The sequence below is a fragment of the Notolepis coatsorum genome (genome assembly GCF_963971535.1).
Source record: "Notolepis coatsorum genome assembly, contig: SCAFFOLD_171, whole genome shotgun sequence".
NCBI lineage: Eukaryota > Metazoa > Chordata > Actinopteri > Aulopiformes > Paralepididae > Notolepis > Notolepis coatsorum.
This window is the reverse complement of record NW_028174803.1, coordinates 287,006-299,175: the sequence shown is the minus strand read 5'-3', so window position 1 is coordinate 299,175 and position 12,170 is coordinate 287,006. Positions and strand designations below refer to the sequence as shown.

The window sequence follows — 12,170 nt, the reverse complement described above, 5'->3', positions numbered from 1 at the left end:
GATTGCACACCTCTCAGGTGTGCAAGCTTGCGCGCAAGATTAGACTTGAGAACTGAGCATTCTAATGATGTCGCAGCAGCTACAGGCGAGGGGTGTAGCAGATCGCCAAAATCCAGGAGTCCATCTGACTTTAGATTTTAAGACATTCAACATTCAATCTCAATGAAGACAATGTGACCCGGAGGGAGACCTGTGTTGGTCACAATGGGTCTGTCTTTTTAAATACATACAGTATTGCCATGTAAAATAAGGACATTTAAAATTGTGCACAAACCCTACAGTGTGCCGTGGATTGTTTTTGAAGGAGACTTGCATTTTACATAATCTCATGCAATGAGCCCTTCACAAGATGGAATATTCAATCTGAATGGATTTGTGTTGAAATGAGGCCATGTTAATGCTAGTGTGAGCTGTGGCGTGGGGGGGGGGGGGGGTGGTGGTACGTGGCAACACGTTGTTCATTTTATCTACAACGCAGGCGTTGTTAGACGTCCATTTCCATAGGTCATGGGGGAACCAAAATGGCTTCCGTATCGCTGACATGATGGAGCCAGGATGATCTACATTACAAGCAGTATTTGTGTTCACATTTCAAGTTTATTTTTGTCACATCCCTATATTTCTACATTGTAGAAATTATTTAGTTTCTTGGCTTCTCCTTGGCCCTAGTAGCAGCAACAATGCAAGGGAGTTACTTACTCTGTACTTGCTAAAGGGAGTTACTTACTCTGTACTTGCTAAAGGGAGTTACTTACTCTGTACCTGCTAAAGGGAGTTACTTACTCTGTACCTGCTAAAAGGAGTTACTTAGTCTGTACCTGCTAAAGGGAGTTACATACTCTGTACTTGCTAAAGGGAGTTACTTACTCTGTACTTGCTAAAGGGAGTTACTTACTCTGTACCTGCTAAAAGGAGTTACTTAGTCTGTACCTGCTAAAGGGAGTTACATACTCTGTACCTGCTAAAGGGAGTTACTTACTCTGTACTTACTAAAGGGAGTTACTTACTCTGTACCTGCTAAAAGGAGTTACTTACTCTGTACTTGCTAAAGGGAGTTACTTACTCTGTACCTGCTAAAGGGAGTTACTTACTCTGTACCTGCTAAAGGGAGTTACTTACTCTGTACCTGCTAAAGGGAGTTACTTACTCTGTACCTGCTAAAGGGAGTTACTTACTCTGTACTTGCTAAAGGGAGTTACTTACTTTGTACCTGCTAAAAGGAGTTACTTACTCTGTACTTGCTAAAGGGAGTTACTTACTCTGTACCTGCTAAAGGGAGTTACTTACTCTGTACTTGCTAAAGGTAGTTACTTACTCTGTACTTGCTAAAGGGAGTTACTTACTATGTACTTGCTAAAGGGAGTTACTTACTCTGTACCTGCTAAAGGGAGTTACTTACTCTGTACTTGCTAAAAGGAGTTACTTACTCTGTACTTGCTAAAGGGAGTTACTTACTCTGTACTTGCTAAAGGTAGTTACTTTCTCTGTACTTGCTAAAGGGAGTTACTTACTCTGTACTTGCTAAAGGGAGTTACTTACTCTGTACTTGCTAAAGGGAGTTACTTACTCTGTACCTGCTAAAGGGAGTTACTTTCTCTGTACCTGCTAAAGGTAGTTACTTACTCTGTACTTGCTAAAGGGAGTTACTTACTCTGTACTTGCTAAAGGGAGTTACTTACTCTGTACTTGCTAAAGGTAGTTACTTACTCTGTACTTGCTAAAGGGAGTTACTTACTCTGTACTTGCTAAAGGGAGTTACTTACTCTGTACCTGCTAAAGGGAGTTACTTACTCTGTACCTGCTAAAGGGAGTTACTTACTCTGTACTTGCTAAAGGGAGTTACTTACTCTGTACTTGCTAAGGGGAGTTACCTACTCTGTACTGTACATGCTAAAGGTAGTTGGCCAAACATAACATGACCCAGAAATCCTCTTATCCTGTGTCTAATTTCTTAATTGAGATTGAACGCTTGTCATTTAAAGATTTTAATTTAAAATAGAAATTGCTCCACCCCTACTACAGGCCACTGAAAGCTATAGAGTTTGGGGGAGATGGAGGGAGTTGGTGAGGCCCACAAGGACGCCTATTGCTTATTAACAGCGGAGCAGTGCTGCCGTTGCTTCCGCGTTTTCCCTGATTGGCTGCGACACGCCCCGCGGCATTATGTAACCGCCCTAATCCGCCATGATTTTCATTCGAAGCTCAGCTCACCTGGCAGCGCAGCGGTCCTGCGGTCCGTTGTTGACAAGTTCGAATCCCATCAATTTTTTTTTTAACGTGTATTCTTTCGCCGGTTACGGTTAGGCATGGTTAAGGTTAAGGTTAAGGTTAGGCATTGTTTCGGAGTTGGTTAAGGTTAGAACGGTTACGTTTAGGCGCTGTTAAGGAGCTGGTTAAGGTTAGAGTTTGTCTTAGAGAATGGCAATATTCTTTCTATGGTTAAGGTTAAGGTTAGGCATGGTTAAGGTTAAGGTTAAGGTTAGGCATTGTTTCGGAGTTGGTTAAGGTTAGAACGGTTAAGTTTAGGCGCTGTTAAGGAGCTGGTTAAGGTTAGAGTTTGTCTTAGAGAATGGCAATATTCTTTCTATGGTTAAGGTTAAGGTTAGGCATGGTTAAGGTTAAGGTTAAGGTTAGGCATTGTTTCGGAGTTGGTTAAGGTTAGAACGGTTAAGTTTAGGCGCTGTTAAGGAGCTGGTTAAGGTTAGCGTTTGTCTTAGAGAATGGCAATAGACAGCCTATTTCCGCATTGTCGCTCTCTCGCGCTGCCGCGGTCACATGGTCAAATTGTCACATTCTTGCACTCCTCCGCTGTTAAAAAGCAACACGCCACAAGGACAGACGTTGTGTAAGAAGAATGAATGCCCCTTTTATAAAAAGAAATGTACCATGATTTAACCAGGTAACTTCTTATTTATAATGGTGACATGGCAAAAGGCACATCATGTTGAGGGATAGGGGGCAGGATACAAAGTTAAAACAGAACAAGATTAAAACAAGTTAGACAAACAGATTAAAACAAAACAGCCACAGCAGGCAGATACAGGAGGTGCTACTTTAGGTGTCAGTATAAATGTCCATGATAGTATCCTTGAAAGCTGATTTGTAGATGAAATTGTCCAGTTTTAAACTTTTTTGTAAATTGTTCCATTGTCTGTGGGCACGGCAGACTGAAATGATGATTGAAATATTTTTAGTTTTTGCTGTTTTGTTTGTATGTTTGTATTTATAAAAAATATATATATATATATAAAAAATTAAGCTATGAGTTCTAGAATTCAAAGATAAAATTCAGAGACAATTTTCCAAACAATGGTCCTCATTCTCGGACATACGTAAAAGTTACCAATTGTAAATTATTGTAGGATTTATAGGATTTACAACTCGAGAAGGCAGTCGTAAGTCGGACAGACCGGTATGTGTGCCTGTGTTTTCAACAGCTTTCTCTGGGACAAGTCATTACGGATTGCCGATACTACAGACATCCGTGGAATTAAATATTATATTGATAATAAATACGAAAATATTTTTATCATTAACAATTATGTTTTGCATTTATAGTCCTGACTCAATGAGGCATCGTGGGCATTACACACACAGTGCAAACGAAATAAATAAGAACTAAACCAATCGCTGCGGATAGTTACTGTATAGTGTAATACTGTATTAATATGCCATATACTGTCTTCTTCTCTATATTATTTATTGTTCGTTTGATTTATTCCTATTTCTAGAACTAAATAAATGCGTGGATAAACAGCTTAGTGAGGCAGCCTCAGCGCACGAGCACGACCATGCATGTGTGCATACAGTACCTATATGTGCAAAATGAATCGTTCCAGCAAAGTAGGCTTCTATTATTCGAATGACTTGTTTTATTCGGTATTATAGTAGTAGTAGTAGTAGTAGTAGTAGTAGTAGTAGTAGTAGTAGTAGTAGTAGTAGTAGTAGTAGTAGTAGTAGTAGTAGTAGTAGTAGTAGAAGTCCTACTGTAGAACATGACATATTAGCATGACATCTCATTTAGTAATGTCAATACTAAACGACTGCGGGATTGGCTCTTGACCAGGGGTGCAGTCGTAATATGGGCGGAGGCCAACGGTATCCTATTATTATGCAAAGTCTAGGCACTATCACCTAGACTTTGTATAATAATAGGATGCGCGCACTTCGAAGCCCAAACACCGTTTGACCGCGGTTGCCCAGCACTGCACCACTGCTCTTGACAAGGTACTTACGAACATGTTCGAGAATGAGGACCATTACTTACATCTAAAAGTTGTTGTTCTTTTCTTTTTTTTAAACTTTTTCTCCTTATTTTTCTATTTTTCTCCCATCCCAATTTCGCTTTGCCAATTCTCCCTTCAATTCTCCCCTCCCCTGTCTCGAACGTTGCTAGACTATGCCTCCCACTGGTCGGCTGCAGTGAGGACCAAGCCTTGCATCACATGTCCCCTCCGGTACACGAGGAGGCAGCTGTCGCATCTTTTCACCTGAACAGCATGATCTCTCAGTGGCGAGGAGTAACGCGTGGGAGGCTCACGCTGCCCCCGATACTTCCTGATTCTGCTGTACAGGCGCACCAACCGACCTGTAGGAGTCGCTGTCCACAACGTCCAATCCCCACCCACCGGCTTTCCCACCCTCTAACACTGCCAATTGTGTTAGTATGAACAACCAGCCAAGCCGGTAGCAACGCAGAGAGCTGGGCTCGAACCCAGCATATCCTGCGTTAGTGGCGAGCGCCTTGCCCACTGCGCCACTTAGCCGCCCAGCAAGTTGTTGTTCTTTGATAGAAAACTAAAAACAACAACAACAAAGGAAAGGAAAAGGATGTTTCTAGAACAGTAGAGTGGGGAACACAGAAGCTGCTGGTCCATTGTCTTACCCAGTGATTGGTGCACTGACCTCACACACACACACACACACACACACACGCACACGCACACGCACACACACACACACACACACGTACTTAACTGTACATACACGCACACACACACAACAACAACATGCATGCAGACATACACACATGTACATACAAATTAAGAAACAAACATACACACGTACAAGAGAACACATAAACAAGCACACAAAAAAGCACATGCACAAAAAAAACACATTTCTGCATAGACATGCACGCATAACTGAAGAAACAAACAAAGGCCGTTTGAGAGAGCAATCATGCACTAAACAAGCACACAAACATGCATGTACACACTCACACACACACACACACACACACACACACAACACCAGTATGTCGTATACATACACACACGCTGAGGTGACACTTGGCTGACCGGTGGAGAGCAGAGGGCTGGCCCTCCCATTACTGAGCACAGGGCCTGTGGTCTCGCTCCAGTAGGAAGCATGTCAGCACCACACGCTCCGCATCCAATGGAACCCATAATGGATTGTGTATTCCTTACTGTTGACAACGCTCCCACTGGCCTGGGTTTGAGCACCCCCCCACCCCCCCCCCTCTCTCTCTCTCTCTCTCTCTCTCTCTCTCTCTCTCTCTCTCTCTCTCTCTCTCTCTCTCTCTCTCTCTCTCTCTTTCACACTCGTTTTCTCTCTCTCTCACAAATGTTCCTCTCTCAATCTCACTCTTGTTTCTTCTCTCTCTCTCTCTCTCCCTTGCTCGCTTTCTTGCAAAAGCACACACCCTCTATTTCTGCCTGTTCCTCTGTTTCTCTTTCTCTTTTTATCTCTCACACTCACTCTTCCTGCAGTCATCAAACTGACCCAGAGTAGGATTAACCACAAACTCGCCCAAACTAAATGCCGCCATCCTCGCCAAAGACACAACAAAATAACAGTACAAGTTTGAAGCAAACAACTCTAACCCGACTAACGTGAACAGTGCCCGGACGCACAATGGCGACCTGGCAAAAGGCACAGCATGGATAAAAGCCATTTGCCATTTACAATAGTATTTTACAATCAATAAAGGCCACCTGGGCCTCATCATCAACCCGACTTACGCACAGATTTGTGCTTAACCTGTGCGTACGACCATTTCTAAGCAAAGAGTGGGATTCATCAATTTCAACTTGAACTTGACTCCGTGCTTATGTGTACACACAGCTCGGAGCACACTTAGCTGACGCCCAGTGGTAGAACATCGTTACTACGGCATAAGCGCTCCTCAGTTCTGCATTAGTTTCAAGGCGGAAATAAGCTTCCGTGCATTAGTGTTCAACTTCTGTATGACCCGTAATTCATTATAGTTCATTATAAAATAGCGACAGTAGTGTAATTATAACGGGCTCACACGCGAACAAGAGGTTGGCCTGCTTGTTTGGCACGGGGGGCAGACGCAAAACACCAACCTCCAAACGTGATTAAATATTGTTTCAAATAAAAAGCGAATTATTTTGTGTTTCATGTTTCCAAATAAGATTGGTCACGAAATGCTTTCTACTTCAATTGTTGGTTAGAATAGATGACCTCCGTTGAAACTTCACTGAGACTAACAGTCTATTTGTGAGCTCCCGCTCAGATGTGATAATAATAACAATAATAATAATAGCTTCATTTTATATAGCGCCTTTCAAGAGACCCAAGGTCGCTTTACATAGATAGGGGGGGGAATAACAAAGTAACAGACATAGTGGACAGACACACAACATATAAATATGATGATGGAATTCATTCAAGATCCTCTCCACCCTCGGGTCTTTGCCACCGGCACGGTCCATCGTGATATTGGAGATGGATCGAGCAATAGACTGTTACTGTAGCTGTCAAAGCTCCATCACAAATGCAGTTATGTGAATAGAAAGGGATTCCACTAAGTCAATGTTGCGATGCGCATTTGCCTGATACATGTTGTTGCTGCATGCCGGGAGGAAGGCGATGCGAATGTTTTCAATTCATTAAATAAAACGGATACTTTTTGCAAGGGTTTACTGACTGTCATACAAATAATCAACCAACTACATACTGTAACTTTTCAGTGCACGTTCTTATTTACATTGTGACAACAGCCTTGTGAGTTCCCGCAGTGACCCGCACACAGACATGATGGAATTCAAGTTCAAGTTTGTATTGATCACATATAGTCAGGCTACACATGGCGTATCGCTACATCATTGGCAGTGAGATTCATTGTTCTTGTATGCTCTCGTATTATTGTTTATATAGGCTACCCAATACTGACATCAAAATAGATTGTATGACTCTAGAAATCATATGCAGCAGGTAGAAAATTGACGAAAAATCCGTCGCGATTTGGAATAAAATTGAGGAGAACTTTAATCCCTGGGTATTAATCAAACAAAACGGGAAAAGGCAGTCATATTCCAGCACGGTCTTTATTAGTGTTTGCGCTGCCCAGGCAGCAATGGTTAATAGATATCATATCCGACATCTACGTGTACACGTCTGTCAGCCTGTCACATAACACGCTTCCCTCGGCTTAGTCCATTTTTCCACATATATGGTTAATCGGGGCGGTTCTGGTATGCAAATACTTAAAACAGTGCACGAGCTCAAACGTAGGATCAAAGTCATATTTATCAAGACAGGTGTGCGTAGAACCTGCGTACGCACGTGTGGTGAATCCCGTTTTTTCTGTGCGTGCACTGATTCTACATTCCGTGCTTACGTGTGGAAATAGAACATTTTCTACGCCACGTTGATGAATGAGGGCCCTGGTCTTTCCCAATTAAAGGAGAAAAGAGAAGAATAGAGCCAAACACAATGTTGGCACACACTCCCTACAATAGGAAGTAACAAGTGTACCGATCCTGGTACACAAACAACTTGAGCATAGAAATCACAGGTTTTTACAACCTCCACACACACAGAACACACTGAGTTCTGCAAATGGCCCACTGGCACGGTCTGCACACCTCCCCAGTTTCTTATCCACCGAGCCCTGATTAGTCAAGTGAGCACCGGTGTAATCAATCACCAACTGTGATGGTAAGGAGGGCGGAGCCTGGGGAGAGACACCGGGGAGAAACAGACACATATACAACACACAGCTGTAACGCCATGTCTGATTCTCTCTCCCCCCCCCCCCCCCCCCCCCCTCTCTCTCTCTCTCTCTCTCTCTCTCTCTCTCTCTCTCTCTCTCTCTCTCTCTCTCTCTCTCTCTCTCTCTCTCTCTCTCTCTCTCTCTCTCTCTCTCTCTCTCTCTCTCTCTCTCATATTTTGTATTGTATATTTTTCACCATTTCACATTGTGCTAACCATTGCACTTTACTGTACAGTTTTTATTTATATGTATTTTATATTGAAAATGACTGTTGATTGTCACATCCTGGTTAGACGTACAAAATCTCATTGCACTGTCTTGTACTGTGTAATGACAATAAAATGAATCTAATCTAAATCTAATCTCTCACTAGCTCTCTCTTTCTCTCTCTCTCTCCCTGTCTCCCTCCCTCCCTATCTCTCTCTCTCTCTCTCTCCCTGTCTCTCTCTCTCCCTAGCTCTCTCTCTCTCCCTCTCTTGCTCCCTGTCTCTCTGGCCATGGTTACACTGGGGTAAAACAGCAACGTTGTATTTTCGAATGATTACGTTTGCATGGCCAAGTTAAAAAGAAACGCCGTTTTGGCCGGAAAACGCGTTTTCCTAGTGGCAACGCTGAAAGGGTGTTTTCGTTTTGGAAACTCTGCGAAACTCACCGACAATGGTGCCATGTAATTTGTGCGAGCCGGATACAGAGCCGTTTCTTGCCCAACGCCCATGCGCAGTAGTAAACACCGACGCCAAATTCTCCCCTGGCTGGATCTATACAGGATATCAGCTGCGTCCTCCTCAGATTGCCTGTAACTGCGGCTAAACTAAGCTCATGTGTTGTCAAGTTATTGTTATAAGGAACCCAGTCCAAAACTACAACAGTCTGCATTCCCTTAACAATTGTTTGTATTGAGCCGTATTGTATTGTACCCATTCTGCAATCTGTTAAATAACATTTACATCCATTCATTCTGCTAGCATTAACGTTACTACGCTGCTAGCCACAATGCTATACTGTTATAATGGCATATCCCAATCACGTTAGCATGTAAGCTACCAAAATCTGCGATATTTTTGTGAGACTAAACTCCGCTCTTGGTGGTCAATTGTGTTGATGTTAGTTTTGTTTCATCAACAAATCATCAACAAATGAGGCAGAACACACAGTGAATGTATCCGTTTTAGTTTCTTGCTGAAAAATAAATGCTATGTTGCTAAATGGCTCATGCGAGGTATAAAGATGGTGGCTTTCTGAGATTTTGAGCAGGATGTGGAGATAATAATAATCACTTTATTTGGGCTGACAGAGCCACAGAACAACTACGTCTGCATTTGATCTCGTCTTGTCGATGGTGTAAAATGAATTAGGTATATTGTTATTAAGTTAGCCATGTAATAAGCGGGATAATGTATTCTATACTCGGTCATTGTCGCAAAATAATTGACCTTCACTGATGTTTACAACACCTCGGCGAGGCGCCTCGGTATTCTAAACTCTGTGTCGGTCAATTATTTTGCGACAATGACCTCGTAGCTATACATTATCCCTTACGTAATACTCTGTGTTCAAAAAAAGTGTGTTGCGACCAGTGATGCCACAGATTACTTGTAAAAATTATCTGATTACTGATTACTCCTTTAAAAAGTAATCTAGTTACTTTACTGATTACTTGATGAAAGTAACTAGGTTACGAAGTCGTCGTCATCCCCCCTGCTGCTGCCACAACATAAGAATGACAACAGTTTTTTTTTCTCTCTCTCTCTCTCTACCAAATCCATTCTGAGACAACGGACTCAGTGCGTACTCCGCAAGTTGCGCGTAACATAAATCTCTCTCTCTCACACTCACTCGCACTCTCTCACTCTCTCTCAAGTAGCCAAATTACACTATAAAACGAACTGGATAGTTGATTTAACTTCATGCTGAAGCCATTCTAAAATCAGCTATGAACGTAAACATGTGTGTGTGGCTGTGTGTGTGCGCGAGCGCACGTCCCATCTCCGGTCTAGCTGACTTATCATCAACATTATGAGATAACTAAAAAGTAACGCACAGCCACTTGGAAAAGTAACTGTAATCAGATTACTGGCTTGTAAAAAGTAAGTAAGTTAGATTACTATTTACTGAACAAGTTATCAGATTAGAGTAACTAGTTACTTAGTAACTAGTTACTGGCATCACTGGTTGCGACAAAAGTAAAAAAAAACATTTAAACAATGTGTAATACCAAGTGGGGCTCTTTTGCCTAGAGGTTGATGTTTGACGACCTATTTTATACAGTAATACAGTACCAAAAGAAATATCTTGCTCACTCAATCTATTCCTCCCTGCCTGCCTTTCTCTATCTCTCTCTCTCTCTCTCTCTTTCCAGGCGGTAGCCACAGACCCTGTTCCAGTGAAGCTGCTCTATGATAAGTCACATGACCAGGTGTGGGTTCTAACATGGGGAGACATGGAGAAGACACACCCTACTCTGCAGGTACAGTGCAGTGTGTGTGTGTGTGTGTGTGTGTGTGTGTGTGTGTGTGTGTGTGTGTGTGTGTGTGTGTGTGTGTGTGTGTGTGTGTGTGTGTGTGTGTGTGTGTGTGTGTGTGTGTGTGTGTGTGTGTGTGTGTGTGTGTGTGTGTGTGTGTGTGTGTGTGTGTGTGTGTGTGTGTGTGTGTGTGTGTGTGTGTGTGTGTGAGAGAGAGAGAGAGAGAGAGAGAGAGAGAGAGAGAGAGAGAGAGAGAGAGAGAGAGAGAGAGAGAATCAGAAAGAGCTAGTCTGAAGAGCTCTTTTTGAAAAACAGGATTATCCGTGGTGAAAGGTCCTAAGCCTTTCCTTGAATATGTTCCTTTTTATTTGAATACCTGACAGTGCAAAAGAACCTCTGAAAGGTCGGTACAAGTGTATATTTCAAGGTTCACCTATAAGGTAAAGCCAACGAAAGGTTCCAAGGACTGAATCACTTAATTTTTCTTTGGTTTAGAGCCATTTCTGTTTGTTCGCATGACTTTGTGACCGACTGCGGCGTGCGTACACAAGCGCACCTATGTGCGTGATTCATAAGTGCGATCAATACATGAGAATCTGCTGGAGAGCATGGGATCTGCAGCATGGACTCTTTGTTTGTCAAGCAAACCAGAGAAAACAGCAACTCACTGCCTCTGAGGAGGTGTCTGTTTGTGGCTCTGTCCCTCTGGACCACTGGGGTTGGACACTTCACACATGAGAGATGATCACAGGTGTGGCTGTATTTAATCTGCCCCCGTGGGAATGGGTGAGGCGCGGGGGGGGGGGGGGGGGGGTGGAAGGGATAGATGGAGACATGGGAGGAGAGGGGAAGGGAGGGGAGGAGAGGAGAGCGGAGAGGGGAGCTTAGCCTTTACCTTGGGGAGGTATGATGGTGTTTATGGGAGGAGGAAGAGAAGGAGGGGGAGGAAGAGTAGGAAGAGAAGGAGGGGGAGGAAGAGTAGGAAAAGAAGCAGAGGGAGGAAGAGGAGTAGAAGGTGGAGGAGGAGGGGGGGGGGGTGGTTAGCAGAGGAGGAGAACACTGTACGGTGTCTGGAAGATCCACCCGGGAGCCTGTTGTCGTTCTCTGTAATGGACACAAACATGTTTATTGGCCTGCCTCGTCCCTTCTGTGGGAAGCGATCCCATTATAATCTTGTAAGGCGCTGCCTTCAGCTGCCTTATGGGGGATATAGTGTGTCTGTTCATTATGGAGCTTGGGGAAGGGAGAGAGCTAGCTAGGGGGATGGTTTCTATGCAGCTGTCAGCATGGCGGTTCATTGTTAGTGGCGCCGCACCAAAGGTGTGTTTGCACTCTGGCTGTTACTAAGCTACTGTTGGAGACTGTGGTTTAAAATGACGGGAGACAAAAAAGAAATCGATGAAAAATGACTTATTTTTTTTACTCCTCTCAGACAAAAGTAATTTCCTGCTCATGTAAATGTAATCATTTGAAACTATCAAGTACATAAGTACGGAGTCCGGAAGAAGCTTGAACGACTGCAGAGAATATTTTTTTTAATGAAAAACAACATATTTTTTCAATATATGTTGTTGTTTTTCATTTTAATAAAAAAGAAATTCTCTCTCTGCAGTCGTCCAATAATAATGAACAATTAGAGGCCGGGGACAGCGGCTGGGTGGTTGCGCTCGTCACCAATGCAAGAGGCTGTGGTCTCGACTCCCAGAGTCAGCATTGCCTGCGGCT

At 43.2% G+C, this 12,170-nt stretch overlaps 1 protein-coding gene across 1 annotated transcript in view; it reads left to right on the top strand.

The window, feature by feature from the left end:
* Positions 1-12,170, top strand: part of fstl4 (follistatin-like 4) — a gene marked incomplete at both ends in the record, with an annotated part of 221,091 nt that overhangs the window by 191,502 nt on the left and 17,419 nt on the right. Inside the window, one exon of the mRNA XM_084338507.1 lies at positions 10,351-10,451. Coding sequence (XP_084194633.1) covers positions 10,351-10,451 — 101 coding nt within the window. The remainder of the gene's footprint in view (positions 1-10,350; positions 10,452-12,170) is intronic.